The sequence below is a fragment of the Ochotona curzoniae genome, unplaced genomic scaffold (assembly GCF_017591425.1).
Source record: "Ochotona curzoniae isolate NIBS_2020 unplaced genomic scaffold, NIBS_Ocur_1.0 scaffold_4506, whole genome shotgun sequence".
Classification (NCBI taxonomy): domain Eukaryota; kingdom Metazoa; phylum Chordata; class Mammalia; order Lagomorpha; family Ochotonidae; genus Ochotona; species Ochotona curzoniae.
Window position 1 is genome coordinate 45,197,919 of NW_024467119.1, and position 20,716 is coordinate 45,218,634.

Consider the following 20,716-nt stretch of genomic DNA (forward strand, 5'->3'; position numbering starts at 1 on the left):
GGCTGCAGAACTATTTCTCAATGCTATGCTTCAGATGCAGTTAATAATACAAAATGGAAGAAAAAAATGTATTCCAGCTGCAAACTCTAGCAATGCTATGCCATACGAATTTAGGATATTTTTAGTTTTTTTTTTAAATGTTAAAATTCCTTCACTATAATTACATTATGATCCATAATGTAACTGAAAAGTACATCTTTAGGTAGCAAAGATTACACAAAAACGTATATTGTTATTTGTTTAATGCTAGCACAGGTCAAACTTTCAGCTAAATGGTGCATAAGAGCGATCAATATCCCTAAATGTGAAATTAGGGCAAACTTTAAAGAAACTGGATTTGATGGTTTAAATAAAATAGATCCAACTGTCTCGTGTTTTCCCAAATTTTTCCTCGGTCAATATTATATAACATTTGAAAATATATGGAGAAGTGATAAAAGCTATGATACTGGTAATATTAAGATACATATATATTATAGACATTGTAGCTTATGGGTTATTCACCTAGTATGATTTAATCTGTGGTCTAATAATGCAACAATCATTGTTTTAATAAAGTGTATTTGTTGAACATCTACTCTGCGCCTAATTTACATAAGCACAGCCTATCAAGTGAAATGCCTTAGCAAATGAATTACAATATTCAAGAAAAATAAGTGGTGTTTAAGTTTTTTTCTCTTACATTTCAAGTGTGTGCAAACTAATTTCTACTATAACTTTGTCATTTCTAGTATAATAAACTATACTGTTATAATATCACTCAAACTTTCATCGACCATAACTAGAAAACATGTTGAATCTTGACATTTAAGCTTTGTATACAACAATAAATTAAAAACATTTTTTTAACTGTTATGGAAGGAAGGCTGGCATAAAGCATCTGAAGGGTACTTTCATTAAGAGCAAAAATCTCTAAATTATTCTATACATCCTCAATAATATCACTATGGTAATAGGGATCTCAAAACAGCATTTCCCAAACAACATGAAACATATATATGACTGATTAATGTAGAACATACTATGATTGACTAATGCAAGGAGCCACAGCCTTGACCTCACTCCGTCAACAATGGCCAATTGCATACCTGCCACCAGCTGAACATTGCAGTATTTGGTATTGAGATAGTAAAAACAATTGAGGGAGAATATTAAACTGCACTCAATTATAATAGCATTTTGGAAGAATCATGAAATAAGGAGCACAACACTTTTTACAGAGGAAGATGAGGGAAGGAGAATTGACAGATCTAGAAGAAGGTTGGCATGTATGTAATTGAAGAATGACAGAACATTACTTGTTTGTTATAGGGTCTTCCTTTGACACAAGAGCAGACATCAGAGAAAGCAAAACTGTGCTGAATGAACTCTGCTCTAACACATTGTTTACTACTTGCAGAAAGCTCAGTAGTCAGAGAGCCACCAAGTAAACCAGAGTTCTTAGGGTAGAAAGAAAAATCTGAGATTTGCACTGAAATGGAAAGTTTTCTTTACTTACTGGAAGACCAAGGGGTCCTCTGTCACCCTTTTGACCTGGTTCACCCTTCAATCCTTTAACACCATTTAACCCTGGTTCACCCTAAATGCAAAAGCAAATGCCAGTTTTGGTTGCTGTCATGGATGTTTCAACTGTGAAAGAAGACAGCTAGACTTGGGAATAATTGCAGATTCCAGTTTTAGGTTAATAACAGAATGATGCTAGATTTTTATTGCATCATTTTAAATATGCATGAAATTAAAAAATAGTAAGTGAAAATAGAAAATAATATTCTAGGAAGCAAAACTCTCAAGGGTGTTCTTTATAATCAGGACACATATTATTGAGCTCCAGAATCGTTGAGTTCTACCTCCAGGAAATGAGGGTTACAGACACTGCTCTGATCAAGCAGATTAAAGACAACAGAGAAGACCCACTCAGCAGACCCACTCTGCTGGATGGAAAACTGGAATTTGCAGGGTAGTGTTATAGACAGATATTTTAAGCCTTTAAGCATTTTCCTCAGGGAATAAGCAAAAGATCTCTCTCTACATATATATATATATTTTTTTTTTCTCTTGGATATATATATATCCATATATATATATGCCATTCAGCATGTTCTCATTCCCTGACATTGCCAAGTCAGGTTGCTATGTGAATTTTTCAATGGAGCTGACAACAAATCGCCAGACCTAGAAGGGAATATGCAGATCACAGAACATAGATGTCGTTTACTGTTTTTCTGTTCAACACTAGAACAAAGGAGGCCATGGTAAGTGATGAATACACTTGATACTGAGTCTTACTGATCTAGGAACATAGGCTACTTACTTTCTGTCATTATCAACGTGGCAAGGGTGGAAAAGGATCTGAGCTGTACACTTTCAAATTTTTAAATACACATATTGCCAAAAACATACCTTTAGGGCCTTGTAAAAAGAAGAACATTGGACTGAAATTCCCAAGTTTTTCTGGAGGGGGTTGGGTGATGAGAGACCGTGTGGATGCTCACATAGCAGATGGGAGTTTGATGGGCAGTATTTACCCAAAATGCCTTATGATGGAAACCGGCATGGTGCATACTAGAGCAGAGGCCCTCTCCTACAGTAGCCCAGGAAGGGGTGTCTTTAATTAGCTGCAGGCAATCATTCTTCTCAATGCATTCTGGGAAACATGAAGATAGAACGATCCATGGGACATGCTACATATGGGAGCTATCAAAGGGGCCACAAAGTAATAGACATGACCAAGTGAGTTTTTCAGGACTTTTGTGCGTTTGTGGTTTAGTCACTACAGGAAATCCAAATGTTTATAGTAGTGCTAGAAACTACAGACTATGGTCAATGTGATTCTACTAAAGTTAAGGCTCAATAGGCAGTTCAGTTAACTGGCTTAAACTTGGGACTAATGGCTTTGTATGTGTATACCCTCTTACTAAGCACTCTCAGGATGCTGAGCAGGCAAAGCAGCCTTGGGAGAGCTATGAAGTTATTTGGTAGGAATCCATATTATGAAGGGCACGAGAATTAGTTGAAAAGGTAAGTTTCAAACAGTCAAATCCAGTGGCAAAAAGGTCAAATTTCAGGTCTAGACCTAAATGTGAGTTCCAGATTGACCATTAGTTGGAGAATTTACGGCAAATAACCTAAACTTACTGGGTCTTTAATTTGTTATCCACAAAATCAAATAACCAGATATGAGTAATCAATAAGGTATTTTTGTATGATTTTAGTAATAGTTGGATTTATACGGGCAACATATATCAAAAAGATCTTGCGTATATCTTAATTCAATGATGATGATATCTAAATAATTCTTGGAATTCAAAAGTCTTGGTAGCTTCACTCAGTAGAAGTAAGTTGGTCTTGGGTGGCTCCTTTTTTTTTTTTTTTTAATTCAAAGAAGAACCCTAGAGTTGGAAGTATCAGTTCATTCTAGGGAGGGAAATAAAGGTCCAAAAAGGATAAAAACTACCAAGATCGCAAAGCACATAGATCAGAGATCTCTTTTAGAGCCCTGAATCAGTACTCTCATGTTTACAAGACACTGTCACTCACTGGCATTCCTGGAAGGTAAGCTCTCCTAAGATGAATAGAGAGACCAAGTCCCACATTGCTGCATGTTACTTACAGACTCGGAGAAGGAACCTAGGCTTCAGACCAACAGCTGCTGTTAATCCTGATGCTGGTTTGGCCAGAAGGAGGCAGCCTTGGCAGAGGACAGCGTGGGTTGCTTCTGAGCATTGAGATGCCATGTTTGCAGTTATGTGCCTTCCCATCTCCTATCTTATAAATGCATTGTTGCACTACTGAGGAATTCTCAGAGTCCTTGAACTTTCTCTGAGAATGAGTTGTAAAATTTTACTGCTCAGAATAAAGCAATACAAAACAGTAACAACTAAATTTAAAAAATAACAACTAAATCAACAAATGTGCCGGCACTCAGTAAATAGTCTATATTTCATTACATCATAGCAAAGACACTGAGATAAGTTAACCAGTTGATTGAACAAAGGATCAGAGACAATTACTCATCTACCCAAGGTGACTCTGACGAAACTGATACGAGAACTTAGTTCCTCATCACATTTTTCCTATGAAGTAGGAGTCTCTCTCTCAGGATTCAGCTTTATGCTCAAAGGATTCTCTCTACACAGAAGCAAAGACATGCCGAGCTCACATCTACAGTTCAAGCTGCACTGCTGCTGATAAGTTGGACTCTGTGAACTCAAGGAGCGTAGAACATATGTAAATGATGTGATCTCCCCAGGACAGCACTTCTGATATTGCATAGCCCACTCTAGCCCAGTGACTTCTAGGGGAAAGCAAAAATGAGAAGCTGAATTGTCAAGGCATTTAACTGCACTACTGCTTACTGTATGGCAAGCAATAAATGTCCACAGCATTCAAAAACAGGACACAAAGAAAAGGTATTTGGACCAATCTGAGAGTCCCATCAGACTCACTTCTATTTGAGAATATCATGATTAGTAATTTAAGAAACTGACATGATAAGGAAAAATACAAAGTGAGGAATGATTTGTCTCCAAGTGATATTACTTATATTGCAATTCATTTTGTATTGTGAAATTTAAACATCTGGATGCTTAAAGGCTTAAAGATGATCAACATTAGCTGACAAATAAGACAGGACACATGCTTCTGTCATGCTTTTCCTGATTAGCAAGGAAATGTCAATCAAACAAGAAAAAAGAGATTTGTTGGATTACCTTTGGTCCAGGAAGTCCATGGGGTCCCTGAAGATAGAAAGCACAGCTTTGAATGAAGAAATGATTCACTGTCTCCCAGAAGTGAGTATTGTATCAAGTAACAAAGCACACAGAGGAATCTTATTTGAGTTACAGCTCAGGGAGCAATCAGTGGATGTCATTTAGTGTATTTGGAAAGTTCCTTCCAGTTCTTGGTCAGTGCTGTAACTGGAAATTCATTAATAGCAATCTCCAAACTGCTTGTGAAGAGAGGGAAGGGACACTGCCAGGATTATATGGAAGAAAGAAGCAGAAAAACATATTTTGCACTCATATTACTCCCATTTCTCAAATGTTCATTTGAAAAAAATCTTATTGGAATATGTTGGACCGCTTATGATGTTAAATGGAATACAGGTCATACTTAAACTCGCTAAAGAGAAGCCCCACACTTAAAGCACCAGGGGAGAGCAGATCTGAAGCCCAAGATACAGAAAGGATCCAGCAAGTAAGGATACAACAGCCAAGTATGGGACCAAGGAGGGCTAGGCATTATTATTTACATTGCATTAGTTTTTGTTTTATTTTTTAAACCAGGACACGTTTTTCCAGACTCTTGTAATAATTGTTTATCAATCAACAGAAGTAAGTTTTAATGCATGCATGAATCAAATGTAAAAATACCCCATCTCCTTTACGGAAAATCTAAAGCTACAGACAAATTGTCAAATTACTTAAAGAGTACTATGTGCTTTAATTTTTTTAAAGCGATTTAATTGAACTCGTTGGAAGAGAGTGCTATTTAAATATCCATCAGTGAAATAATATTTCCAAAGGAAGGAAAAGCTTTCAGCAGCTAATGCCTGGATATTTGTCACATATGTGTCTACATCAGATTAACATTTTCCTTTAAGTAAGTCATACATGCACATTTTCACAAAATGACTTTATTTACCAAGTATTCCAGTCTAATTTTAACAGCAGTGTGAAATTCCTTTCTGCTAATTTATTTTGTGATATCAGCATGAGAAAGCATTTTCTAATATAAGCTGGAAAATTTAGGTAGAGAGAATAATAAAGTCAAAAGCATGTCTAACCAGTTGCTTAGTTTTAGGAAAATAACGGCAGTTGTGCTTTGACTGATAAAACTGGAGTGACGACTGGAGGACATGGGTCTGCCCCAGGAACTTGGAAGCTTATTCCAAAGATGCTGTTTCTTAGAGTGTAGTCAGAGCAAAGAATGACCACAGGTTAGTCTGTACCATTTTGGCCTGTTGATAATGTGGCTTCACAATTTACCCAGCTTGCCCTTGTCCTGCTTCCGTCCAAAGTGTCTGACTAGCCTTTACACAGCTGTTCTTCATTCACATCTGGAAGAAAACACTTGTTCCTTAGCTGTTTCCTCACAGGACTTAAGTCCCTTGGGGGCAGGATCACTAACTCCGCTGGTTGTCAGGATGCCTGCAGCAAACACTGGGCTTGGCTTCATGAATCAACTCAAGTACCATAACAGTGAAAATGAAAAGATTCAGCAGAACATGTCACCCATGGGAGCTTCACTTTTTATCACAATATTTAAGGACTGTAAAGTCTCATGACAATGGTTAAAAACATTCTTTAGTGGCTCTGATTGTTAATCTTACTTTGCTACTAACAGACAAGAGCTGTAACTGGTTACAACGATCAGCCAGTGTTCAAACTGTAGGATTTTAATAAGGCTTGCCAGATTGGTCTGCCTGTTTTCAGCTCTCGTGACACAAAACTACTCCATCTTCTTCCAGCTGTGTGTTTGGGGAAGTGACAGACTACACTACAATGCCTGTATATCTCCACGCACCTTGAGTTTTCTGTCTGTTCCACAGAGAGTAGTACAAAATACAAGCTGGTTGTTTTGAGGGAGGAGTTCATGTTTTCTCTGGTAGCATGCTCATAAAGAAACAATTTCATTGCATATAGACAGGAAACTTACCATGGGGCCGGGTGGGCCATGGGGACCAGGCGGACCTGGGGGGCCTATGATCTGTGTGTCCAAACAATAAACATGGATTTAGATAAGGCAGTTACTGGAGTTCTGCTAAGGCCATTATAGTTGCAAAGAAAGTATACAAAAAAAAAGCAATGCATTTTATTCTTTAGCTTTACACAGTCCTTAATGAAAATAAAAACACTAGAAAAAACAGTTGTTCTAAAATACAAGGAAGCAACTGATTATCAAGAAATGTTATAATGTCATACTACTCTTACACTTTCAAATATTTCACTAAGCATAAACAAGGCTCTGGAGGAAAGAAAAAATAAAAAGAAGTATGTTCTATATTATTACGCTCTACCCACAAGCCTTGTGGGAAAACCATTGATTTTCTCCTTCAGCTTGGACAGTCCTCTGAAAAACTGCTTCTAACTCAGGCCTTGGAGACATTTTGTCTCTCAATGTACAAGGCCAACAGATATTTCTTCCTTGACAAAGCAAGAGGTTTGTGGTCTATTATTGATAAGCCATCTGGCACAGGTGGAAGTGGGTAAATAATGGGCCCACATCAGAGTTGTTCAGGAACTGTGCAAGTTTAGTCTCTAGGGACTTACAGAAGGACCCTGTGGACCAGGCAATCCAGAGTCTCCTTTCTCTCCTTTCATTCCATTGGCACCCTGTGAATAGCCATTAAGCAAGAGGTAAGCAGGCATGTATCAGAGACAATTGAATTTTATTCCCAAACCCATACTTTTCTTACATATATGATATATACAAAGAGGATTTGTCTCTCTGTACTTTTAGTCTAAAACAGCAAGCTGGCTAAAACCACTGTGATCGTGGGTGATATGTAGAATAAAATATCAAGTAAATCAAAGCAAAGTTTGGTTTCATTGGTTAAACTTGCAACGTATTACAATACTCAGTTACAAATATATCTTCCATGCTGGTGACTTTAACGCTATATCTTTTATTTTGAATAACAAACAGAAGTCTTTTCATTTCATTGACATTTATTAATAAACATCTTTAAGGGTTATCAAAGACTGATGTTTACTATAGTTCAGAATTAGTTTCTATCTATGGTTATTTTCAACTCTTAGTAAAAATTAGGAGGGGAGGTGAACCACAAAGCTCCATTTCATAGTTTCACACATAGAAAAAGAATGTTTTACAGAGTGACTTTTTAATTGATTATGTTTTTGGTTTGGCTCTTTCTTATTGTGGCTTATTTCCTAAAGATAAGATCCAACCATATTATGTATAATAGATTACTGTCACCAACATTATTTACTACCTACTGGTTAAAAGAATTCTAGAAAGCATGAAGTTTATAATTCATCAGATTATAAGTTTTAAAAATTTTAATTTCTTAAGTGAGATAATTAATCAGTAATGCTCTAAATGTTTCAAAATAAAAGTATTGTATGAAGTATAAGATGACACTGCAATTAATAATATGACTGGCAAGTCTTATAATCCTACAGTTTGAACACTTTTGTGTTCCCCTTTTGTCACTCATGTGTTGGTTACTCAGTGGTGCGTTCTTTTCATGGTGCTATAATTTGTTGTTAATGTTGTTGTGGCTGTTTTAACTCATACCAGTTGTTGACCTTGTTTCATGGCATCTCAATTATGGAAATGTACAGTGATGGAGTACTGGGGTCTATCTATACAGATGTGGAGGTATAATGGAACATACATGCCTGCTTTCAGATGAAAGATGGATTCCCAATGAAACTGTTGGACATGGGTAGACAATGGGATGCCGGACTGTCTGACATTGTCTGTACCAACAATGTCGGGGTACACTTAAGTAAGAGACTGATACAATTATGATTCCTTATGTACAACTACACTATTGTAGTAAAATGGGGAATATCTGTCGGGTGGGAGTTTTGGGGGTAATCCCATCCTATATGAAATTGTACCACATAATTCAAAATTCAAAATAAAAATATATTTAAAAAATAATATGACTTTTTCTGATTCTTTATCTAAGAACATATCAGGGTCAGGCGTTTGGCACAGCAGGTAAATGTTGCTTGGGACACTTGCATCCCATATTGGAATGTTTAGGTTTTAGTCTCAGCTCTGCTTCTGATTCAGCTTCCTATTAATGCACACCCTGGAAGGCAGCAGGTGATGGCTGAGATGCTTGGGTCACTGCTACACACATGGGAGATTTGGAATGGGCTTGTTGCAGTGTGGACTGTGGCAAGAAGTTGGGGAGAGAGACAACAGATGAGATCTCTCTCTTTCTCTCTGTGTCTCACTTTCAAATAAATAAAACAAATTTTAAATAAAAGATCATAAAGAGTAGAAACATACCGGTAATCCAGGGAGTCCAATTCCTCCTTTTTCACCTGGTGTACCTGGATCGCCCATGTCTCCCTTTGAGCCCTTGAGTCCCTAAAAATGAGAAGGTTTGCATGTGAGAACACATGGATCCTGGATTGTTACAAAGAAACACAGAATTCCACATTAATGCTGTCCACTGTTGGGTCCTATGCTGAGCTGATTCTGACCTCCCATTTTTTCAGTCACCTACATGGGATCAATACTGTTGCCCAACACAGCAGACTCAATTAACCTAGATCAGTCCATTTAAATATGAAAACCATAAATTTAGGTCTTGACACAATTTCTCCTGATGCAATATTTTCATCTAGAAGCGAATTCTGTGTCTTCAGTGCTAAAAACAATCCATTAAGTTCTCAGTCACACAATATATGAAGAAAGATCCAGTGTTATATTAACAATGACAAATTTTCCCATCTCCATTCGTTATACTCTCTCACTGCCTTAAATGCAGGCAGAAGCTCTGGTCACTATCAGTTTTCAATGGTTCAGTCTACAGTTAAAATTCATGGGTAATCGATGATTCAAATTACTTTCACTTCTTCATACTGTTCTTATTTTATTTTCCATGAGGTAAGCCAAATGTTAATTTTATTCTCCTTTTACTGTGAGGAGGTAAATGTGCTTTTCAACTATTAAAAACTATGAATTGTGAAATACTGAAATTAATTTATATTGGTAAGAATTTTCACCCTAGGGAGCTTACTGCATTTTGAGTAGATGGTTCCATACTTTAGGGCAGATGACAATAGCTACAAATAGAAGGGGTACCTAATTATACAAATACATTTATATTTTCTATATTAACAACTAGTTAGGGGCAGCAATATGTCTTTTCTTACAACTATATTGATTTCATAGCACCAAAGAAGTGAGAAGGTGGGAATCTGGGTACACAGACGGATCTTACTAATTAAAATCAGGCTCTAGATGACTTTAGGCATTTAGCACTGTGCAGAAGTAGAACGTCCAACCCATTGGATTTAGGGGCAGAAGGAGACCTTGTAAAGCGCACAGAAACTCCCAACTACTGTATGTGCGGGGATCACGTAGCATGTACAATGCCTGTCAGATTCACTAGTTACAATGGCCAACTGTGACAAGGATAATGGATGTAAAATGTTCTAATGTAACCTCTAGGATACAGCAAACCAGTTAAAATAGCTCTTTTTAAAACAAGATTTATTTATTTAAATTGTAAAAAATACCCTCTACATTTTTAGTGTGATATTTTAATGTATAACTCATTAAAAATAACTCTACTTACTAAAATTAATTTCCTTAGAGTATTACTAATACTCCAGAGTTGATTAATTAGCTCATTCTCTAAATGCCTCAAAAATACTACTAATGGGGAAAGCACTGTGGCAGAGCAAGTAAAGCCACCAGCTGGAATGCTAACATCCCATGTAGATGTTGGTTTGTATCCCGGCTGCCTCTCTTCCAATCCAGCTCCATACTTATGGCTTGGGAAAACAGTGGAAGATGGTCCAAGTGCTTGTAACCCTGAAACCCATACCAAAGGCCCAGATGAAGCTCTGACTCCAGGTTTTGACTTGCTAGCATTGGCCACGGTGCCCATTTGGGGAGTGAACCAGTGGACTGAATCAATCAATCAATCAATCTCTCTCTCTCTTTCTTTCTCTGTAATTTTGACTTGCAAAATAAATAAATCAATCAAAAAAACAATGCCATGATTTCTGTGCCTTCCTTGCTTTTAAATTTCTTAGCTAACAGTGAAGATCTTGAAATTAATCCTCACTATTCTGAATTTTGAATACTACCCACATTCTTTTAGGAATTCGGTCACCACACCAAACCAGGGTTCACAGATTAAACTCAGTCCAGGGACTGTGTATGTAGATTTTTAAATTGTCAGGAAGTAATTATACCTATTTCTGGAGTAAAGTGTGACATTTTAATACATGCCTATGATGTGTAATCAGACCAGCGTAATTGATATGCCCATCATTCTTACACATTGGTGTGTGTGTGTGTGTGTGTGTGTGTAACATTCAAAATCCTTTGTGTTAGCTATTTTGAAATATCCAACTTATTGCTGCTAGCCATGGTCTCATCCTACTGCGATACAGAAGATTACTTTATCCTCTCCAATGCAACTTTGTGCCTAGGAATTTTATTTTGCGTGTGGGCTGAATGTTTTTTAATGTTTTTTCTTTTAAAGTGTAAAATTAAAAAAGAGCATTTGATGAGGACAGTATGTGGCCTGCAGAGACTAAACATTTAGTATCTGGCCCTTTCTAGAAGATGGTTTCCAACCTCTACTTCAGCAGAAACCCTCAGAAACCCCGCCTTACTTCACAGCCACAAGTTTTTTGTTTGTTCTGTCTTTTCAAAGGATCTAGGAAGTTAGCTGCAATCTCTCTTTTGGAAAACAAAACCTTGTCAAGCATAACACATACATTGAAAACGATATCTAATTTTGTAGCCACTAGTTTTAAGTCTGGAGCTATTTATACTCACAAAAATGAGCCTATTCTTACTCAACTGGAAATGATCAGAAGTCTTTTAAAATTTACAGCAGCGTCACTGGCAGATTCATAGGTAGTATGCAGAACAAAACTAAAGTACCCTATAGCTTGATGCCTCTGCAAACGAAAGCAACGTCCAGTCTCAAGCCAACTACTTTTTAGAATTAATGATGTTTCTAGAATCCATGGTGGAAAAAACGATGCCATATACCAACATTCATGCCTTTTTTTTTTGCTTCAAACTTATACTGCAAGTAATGATGATGCTTTAATAATGGTATATACATTTTTGAAAATTACCTGCTCTCCATCTACTCCGGGGATTCCTGGAGATCCTTGCTCTCCCTGTTGAGATAGAAAGCAACAGCTTGCCTCAATTTATTGTTAGGAACATGATAAGTAAAAGAAATAACGCTGGTTGGTTAAAAGTACAATCTGACTTTCAACAAACATCTCATAATCCAAGCACACCCTAATATAGCACTTAATCTAAATGAGGTAAAGCTATAACTTCTCTGGAATATTATACGTAATAATACTTATGTACAACTATAATTAAGTGTTTTTGCCCTTCCGTAACCCCCTGCAAGTGAAATGATGGCTAACAAAGAAACAATAAAGGAAAATTGAGAGAAATGATTTGGCAGTTGACTACACTTTATAGCAAAAACCTTTATGTCTCAGTTCATTTTTTTTTTTGCTCTATACCAAATCTATTTGTTTTTTTCTTACTTTCCATTTCAGTAAAAGCAAAATATAACAGTCAATTTTAAAAGAAGAAATGTTAAGCCTCATGAATACACTACAGTATTTTAACTGGCACAGTTTAAACAAATTCATAGTGACTGTGTTTGTGTGTGTGTGTGGGGGGGGTGCGCATGTAGGCTATTTCCAGAAAACCTACACTGAAGGAAATAATAAATCAGATAATATCTTAATCCACATAAAATTACTTTTAGATCAATCCAATTTCCTATATCATGCTAGGAATGAACAAAAATTTACTTTTCATAACATGATTTATTAAAACTTTTGACAAACTCAAAATATACAGATTTATGTTTGTTTTTTTAAACTGAGGATGTTGTATTAAAAATAAATTTAAACAATATGCTAGAGATTATTCAAACAACATATGTTTGATTACCTTTCAGTTTTAAAAGGTACTGAACAAGCAAATTCTTTGAAAGGCAAAACTTTGTATCCATGAGTCATTTGTCGGAATCCCATTACAAATATTCGAATCCCACACTACGAATTGTGTAAAGCAATTCTTCTATGTGTGAGTGGCTTTCCTCAGAGGCAGACTTCCAAAGAGTTTGTATTTTCTAGAAAAACTCTTTTGGTGACATCATAAAGCACAGTATTAAAATGGCTAGAACCCCCTTCCCTGATTTAAAAAAAAAATAGTTAAGAGCTGTGAGCCACAGCATGAAATCTGAGCTTCCCAATATTTAAGGAAGGCATGATCTTGTGGTTCCAAACAAATGACTTTTTTAAAAAGGAAAAATAGCCTTTCCTTATTTCAGATTTCCTGATCTTTGTGGCACCAACAAAGTTTACTTAGCCACAAACAAGTCTGCTGAGGTTGGATGCAGCTGGCTAAGCCCTAGTTTCATTTGGAGTCTGAATACTTGTCAGCACTCTAGGTCAGTAATCACTGCTTTGCTAAGCTTTTACTTTTAGAATGTGACTCACACATGTTTAAAAGAAAAACATAATCCATGAATTACTCATTTATCCATCACCTCTCAAATGTGGCTTGCAAGTTATTTGATGTTTCAGAAACTGATAAATTCTTAGATGTATTTGATAAAAGAAAGAGAAACACTAAATAGTTTTCCAGTCAGTCTGAGACTGTGGGTCTAAACAAAAGAATGTGTTTTACACTTAACTCAGACTCTGTTTTGCTGTCTTTATTGCACCCTTCTTAAGGGGAAATCATGGAAATTGTGATGGACTCTGCACATTTAACACAAGATATTGAATACAAACCTGTTGTGGGTATTGAGGTGGCAGCATATTGGGAAGGATGGCAAGGTTTGTTATAAGGGAGAATGGCTAGTCCTCTAACAATCTCCACTGTCCTTTCATTGGGAGTGAATCAGTAGTGGGAAGATCTATCTATGTCTTTTCCTCTCTCTCTGCCTTTCAACTATTTGAAAAAATGAATAACTAAAATGAATAGCAATTGGATTACAAAGTAAGGGGCATGTTGGCTTTAGTGATACATCCTTTTTAGCTAGGTGGTCCTTCTTGCCTCACTGGGTCAAGGAAAGGGGATTGTTTTGGTTTCTGCAGGTCTTCAGACTCTAGAAACATGTTCTGGAAGTTTCTGAAGTTTTCAGGGAATGGCTTACATATTTGGTTTTGGAAAATTTTTTTTTTCCTCTGGATTCTGGAGACTTACTCAGTTGAGGACAAAATCAAGAAACTTAGATCATTGTTGACTGCACAAAAAGGAAAAAGGACATAGAAATCTGCAGATTTCCATATAGGTCACCTAATCCCACTCACCAAGATATTAAAAACCAAGGATTCAATTAGACTTGTTCACCAGACAGGAAGAACAAAGTTTTGTGTTACACATCCTAGGGACCAGAATGTAATAGGGATCAGAAAATTAGAAATCCCCAATCACGGGCCCAGCACAGTAGTGTAGCAACTGAAGTCCTCTTCTTGAACTTGCCAGGATCCCATATGGACACAGGTTCTAATCCCAGCAGCTCCGTTTCCCATCCAGCTCCCTGCCTGTGGCCTAGGAATGCAGTTGGATGATCCAAAGCTTTGGGACTCTGCACCCATGTGGGAGACCCAGAAGAAGCTCCTGGCTCCTGGCTTAGGATTGGCTTAGCTCCAGCCGTTGTGGCCACTTGGGGAGTGAACCATCAGATGGAAGAGCTTCCTCTCTGTCTCTCATCCTCTTTGTATATCTACCTTTCCAATAAAATAAATCTTTTAAAAAAATCCCAAATCACGTATTAATACAACACATTAACTTAACTAATGTAGTTGATGAAACCACTTTGCAGTTAGGATCCATGTTCTAAATATACTCCACAGAGGAAACTCAGTAATATTTTAACATTTGCTTCTTTATGTAATCAAAAAATTTCTTCTATGTATTAGATTTCTGCATATGAAAATAAAAATGTGCAAAAGCTGCTTTCCCTCTGTGATGGACTTAGCAAATAAACTGCTTCAAGAATCATAAACAAAAGATGAATTTCAAAACCACTTGAATCTTTTACAAGAATCCAATGACGAATGTCATATTTCAACACGTGTAGCTCAGTTCTGAAAAGCCAGAATCACTGGCCATGTGTTAATTGATCAAACATGGTTGAATTACTCAGTTGAATTTGAAGGGAAAAAACTAACTGCATCAGCAAATTTTATATATCTGTAGGTAATTCCAGATTTCTTCTGCTTCTGGTTCGTATGTTTTCTGATATTTAAATGGTAGAATGTCTGAACCTAAATAATAAAGGGATTGCTTATCAAAAGGATTGAATGATGATTCCTCAAGAGTAATTTATGAGTGCATGATGCTAAAGTTATCTTGTAATTTTACAAAAGAATTGGAACAAAATATCTTTCTTTGGGAACATTTATACACTGTTGGTGGGAATGCAAATGGGTGCAGTCACTGTGGGAAACAGTGTGGACACTTCTTAAAAAACTAAAAATAGACTTGCCATATAGTCTAGCAATCCCTCTATTAGGTATGGACTGAAGGGTTTGAATACAATAAACCAAAGAGATACGTGCACCACCAAGCTTATAACAGCTCTGTTCACAACAGCCAAAATGTGGAATCAACGACGGTGTCAATCATCAGAGGAAGGAAAAAAGGAAATGTGGTATATAGACATAATAGAATATTACTCATCTATAAAAGGATGAAATTATACCATTTGCAGCAAAAGGAACTCAATCAGAGGATATCATATTGAGTGAGATAAACCAGAAACATAAATAACACATGGTCTCCTTATACTTGGGGACTAAAATTTAAAAACAAACCAAAAGTAATAACCCTTGCTTGTAGCTACTATGTCACAGTACATTTAAGTGGCAGAAAGTTATTCCTATAACTAGGGCAGGGGAAGAGGGGTATTAGAGAAGAAGAAAGGAAGGAAGGGAAAGGAGAGAGAAAAAAACCCTATACCTATAAAACCGTATTGTGGTAATAATAATAAAAAAACACTGAGACTATCATCCAGTAAATAAAATAAAAGGTCTCTTGTTTCAGTATCATAGCAAATACAGTTTTATGAAACTTTGTTTATATCTTTGTCAAATCACTGGTTAAGGATGTAATAATAATATATCTTTAGTGATCTGTGGTTTTTTTATAGTTTATTGTATATGGGTGAAATAGACTTTTTTTCTGCTCTACTATTGCTTGTAGCCATTCTCTGTAATTTTAATAAATGAAGGTCTTTTTGCTTTTTATTTGCTAAACTTCTTATCTGGTAAAACATTAAGACTTCTACAGTCTAGATTTTGCTATCTCAAAAGCTAAAGATGGGGAGAGGGTGCAGAGTAAAGGAAGGGAGGTTGGGAGGGAGGGAGGGAGGAAGGCAGAGAGGAGCAGAATATCATAACATATTAGATAAAATTTAATATTAATTAAAAAGTAAAATAAATGAATGATCTTTCTTCATGTCACAGTAAATTTCCTCCAATCCTCTTTTTAGTTTGCTATAATTAGTGTTCCTCTATAATTCCTGTAGAATTTTGTTTTCACTTAATGTTCAATTTTTTTCAGTGCCCTCCCCTACAATTCAATGCCACTGATTTTCCCCCCAATTCTCTTATCTTTCTTCCTAATTGTTCCTCTCCTGTTAGGCCAGACCTCAATTTCTGTTTTTCAGTGTCTGAAGCAATATTACTGGTCTCAGCTTCTTCAACATTTTGTTAGTGTAATTTTTAAGAATACATTTACTTAATACAGGTTTCTTTGCATCATATATGTACATGGAAACAGATAATTATCATACAACCTTTGGCCCTTGCAGTCCTTGAGGTCCTGGAGGTCCAGGGGGGCCCTAAATCAAGAAAAAGAACAGTTTTAAAGAGTAGCAAGTATAAGTATTAAAATTCATTTTTAATAAAAAGAAACATACCACATATCATCTCCATTATTTCTGTCACAATCAGTTGGTGGTTAGCAATATTACATAATTAGAAGGACTACACAATGACGTGCCCAAATGTCAACATGTTAGGTAGAAATTACACTGATTATGCTTTCAGGCTGGGTATGGAAGACAATGCGAAGTCACTGCCTGGCCCCACACTCATCCTCCTGGGATGAATTAGTTTTCTAATATGAATCTGTGTTGCTAGGAACACAGATTTACACCCTAAACGCCTTGATTCCCACATTCCTTTAGAAAAAAAAAACATATTACTGGCTTAAGGAAGATGACTATAAAGTAAATTAAGAATAATTTCTTTTTTTGGCTTTTTCATTTAACAGATAAAGTGATTCAACTAGGGTAAATATTATAAGAAGGTAACATAAAATTAATATCGGGAATATTAGAAAACATCAAACTAAATAAAAGATAATTTAGCTAGATAAAAGTAATTGCTACATTAGTACAACTCTCACTGGCATGCATCAACACCAAACAAGGTCACAAACCACAGAAATCATGCAATAGGAGTTACCGTGACAGTTAAGGTGGTAATCCTCTGTTGGGAAAATGCATCAACAAAGACAGTTACCAATACATTTTTGGAAAAAAAAGTCAACGTTTTGAATATATTTTTGCAAATCTGACTCCTTCCAGGAGCTGATAAGATACTGACACAGTATAGCTGTAGAGGTTCTTAAAAACTATTTTTAGAATTTTAAGAAATTCATGGATGAAGAAAATGATAAAATGGCATCTTACTTGATTTGAAAGAATGTGTAGTAAAGTATTATACACTAGAGGTGCCAGAATAAATTAAAACTAAGAAACTCCGCTATGGACAAGTTTATTCTGGAGAATATTCTGATTACAAAAAAATAAAATGTTCAACAATATGAGTTTTCTCTTTTGGTCCATGGCTAATTAACATATGATTAATTTTGGGGGGTATGTCTTCCATGATTAAATATATTAGTTGACAGAGAATAAGTTTAATTTGTTACGGAACTAGAGAACTAGAATGAAATATACTCTTAAAAGATGGATCTTTAACGCTTAAGTCTCTATTGTGATTTTTCCTTATGTATTTATATTTTCTAACTTAGATTTTTCTCCAAAAGTTATAATGGGTCCATATTCTTTATGAAACCATAGAGGAGAGAGTGCTTTCAAGCAAGGATACAGGTCATAGAAAAACGTTATACAATTACATGCAAGCTTACGGATGCTGGTTTAACATCATCTTTTGTTTTTATTACCCCATTCTACTCTTGGATTAAAGCCATGGTTGCTGTTTTTATTTTTGTTAGTAATATTAACATTATTTCACCTTTTCACTTCAAGAACTGAGTCTCCATTGACATGGTGTCATCATTCCTTACAACAAGATACAATAATGGATGTGTACAAATGGTTACAGTTTGCATTTTATGATAAAGTTAGTCTAGCCACTATGACTTCAGTGAGACTACATTAGGAAAAAAGATTCAATGTTTCTAAGACAGAAGGGAAAATGGTCTCAAACTGGGGGCAAGGTTATATATGTAAAAAATAAGGGCCCAGGATAGTACACCACCTTAAATCTGCGTTAGTGTAACATAAGGTATCATTTACTTTGCTCTTAAGGGATTTGCCTAGAGCACAAATCAGATTTACAGTTATGACAACATACATCTTTCACTCCTACAGTACAAGTGAGTCATTTAAACAAAACTATTAGAAAATTATAAGAGTGGAAATAATTTCTTTGTCATAGTCTTCCAACTGCTTAGTATATTTCTAACTAAAAGGTAGATTCATAAAACCTTACAAACGGAAGGGAATTTAAAATGGGAAATGAGATATTTCCAATACATGTCATATATGGATTCATTCTCCGTTTGAATAGAAGGCTAGTTCTTTTCTAAATGTCAGGATAACAACATGTTTTATAATGAGTTGCCTAATTATAGAATGTTAATGGCAACTAAACTAACTGAGAGCGTTTAATAATTTTGCTAAATAACCATGTTTGTGAGCTATCACAATCCTATTAAGGCTCAGCCAGCCAATAGAAGAACAAGTGACTGCAAACTAAGTTAACCTGAACAAGCACATACAAATACTTTTGATCACCATCTGAAAGCATTAGTGCAAAGACACCACACACAAGACCTAAAGAGGTTGGCTTTCTTGGAATTTCTTGTGTCTGGCTCCTCCAAGTTAAAGCTACATGAAATCAGCAGGGATCTATCTTGAACTCTAGTAAATGATTTGAAAACAAGAATTCTGGTTAGTGATGGAAAAAGACATGTTCTAGTGAGACATGTTGAAAATAGGCAGAGTGAGCTAGATCGGCTATAAATTTGGGGAGTCTATCAGGTTATTTTGTGGTTTATTTCCTGAGATGCTCATATGATTCTCTTCAGAATTACACTGGTTATTTTTTCCATTTGCACAGTGATACTGGCCTAAAGTCAGTAGTGATTTGTATTAGAGAACAGATTTAGTCTACATGGTGATGGAAATTTTCAGTCTCAGGATTCACTGTTAACTGGAAATCTAAACTTATATAAAAATAAGTAGTTTATATCCATGTTCATGTAAATACAATTTCAATAATGGCAATAGTAAAATTTTATATTTGTAATGTGGTATTATTAAAACTGTAATATGCTGCTCCTTAGCTAATAATCTTCGAGCTTTGTGGACAGATTTTTTTTTGTGGAGAGATTTTTAAAAGAGTCAATCATAAAATGAAATCTGAGAAACTGAATATTCATCCCTGGTTAGATAATTAAAGAATAAATGCATATCACCTTAAGCTTGTGCTTATCTAATGACTAATTTCACTGTGGACTCAATCCACTGGAATACTACTTTTGCAAAACCAACAAACAGTTTCAAGAAGACATTACTATCAACACATTTATAAGTACAACATATAATTCCTGTAATAGCCCTGCAAGAATAATAAATATTTAAGTTGAGACATAATCAGTTGCTAACTGATTTACTGACAGATACTGATTGATTTATAATCATATAGAACTTAATGTGGGAAAGAGAGATTGGTGTGGGAGAGCAGAGCTAGGTTGCGGCACCTGCTGATCCACATGAGAACTGGGTTTAGGGGTGGGTCAGGCAGAACTGAGCTACATCACCCGCTACTGACAGCTGGTTGGGCAAGGGTGCAGTACTAACTGGTGAATGCCAGAACTGGAGGCAAGACAAACCAGGCACCCATCAGAGCATGGGAGATCCATATCTGGGGTATTTTTCTGATAGGGGAATTTGGGGAAACTTCTCTGTTAGAATAAACACAAGAGCTGAGGCTAGGGGCTCCCTAGACCAAGCTTGATTACAGTACCAATTGGGCATACATGTAGGTCAGGCCTGGGAGGCAGGCCAGGTTGGGCCAGCCTGCAGCACCTGCTGGCAGGCATGAGCTGGGATAGGTTGTAGGCCAGGCTGGGTTGGGCCCTAACACTCACCAGTTCACATTAGGGTTGGAACTGGGGGCTGAACAAACTGGACTAGGCTAGAGTATCTGCCAGCACAAACTGGGACTGAGGGCAAACTGAGCAGAGCTAGACTATAGCACCACCAGCCAATGTTCAGATGAGGAGGGTCCATGCCAGACTGGGCTGCAAACTCACTGGCACATGCAAAATGCTGTGCTGGGGGTGAGCCTGGTAGGGGGCTGCAGGGTATCCCTTACTGGGTTACTGCTCCCATTGGGGAGTCTGAGAGCTGGGACTTGGATGGGCAAGGCTGTAATAACTGTTGGCCTGTCTGTGAGATGTGCTTAGAAGTGGGTTGGCCTAGGCCAGACCACTGTGTCTACTGGTGCATGCAAAAGCCAGGACAAGTGCAGGCCAGGTGGGCTTTGCTGCAGCATCCTTTGCAATTGCCAGCACTGGATGCAAGTTGTATCAGTATCCTCTGGAACGTGTAAGATTTGGGCTTGGGAGTGGCTCTAGAGGGAAACTGTGGACTGTAGATTTCATTGGTTAGCATTAGAGCCAGGGATGGTGGAAGGCCAGGTTGGACAAGGTGGCAGCACCTGTAAGCATACAT

At 36.7% G+C, this 20,716-nt stretch overlaps 1 protein-coding gene across 3 annotated transcripts in view; it reads right to left on the reverse strand.

Annotated features, from left to right (window-relative positions):
• COL25A1 (collagen type XXV alpha 1 chain) overlaps positions 1–20,716 on the reverse strand; it is a 441,964-nt gene that overhangs the window by 21,193 nt on the left and 400,055 nt on the right. For 2 of the 3 annotated variants that reach the window (XM_040966695.1, XM_040966694.1), the window contains exons 24-30: positions 17,193–17,216; positions 16,520–16,564; positions 11,811–11,855; positions 8,989–9,069; positions 7,272–7,334; positions 6,658–6,708; positions 4,710–4,736 (exon numbers count right to left, since the gene is read on the reverse strand). In XM_040966695.1, the coding sequence (XP_040822629.1) occupies positions 4,710–4,736; positions 6,658–6,708; positions 7,272–7,334; positions 8,989–9,069; positions 11,811–11,855; positions 16,520–16,564; positions 17,193–17,216 (336 nt within the window). Of the gene's footprint in view, positions 1–1,498; positions 1,580–4,709; positions 4,737–6,657; positions 6,709–7,271; positions 7,335–8,988; positions 9,070–11,810; positions 11,856–16,519; positions 16,565–17,192; positions 17,217–20,716 lie in introns of all 3 variants that reach the window. The other variant, XM_040966696.1, reaches the window with a different exon arrangement.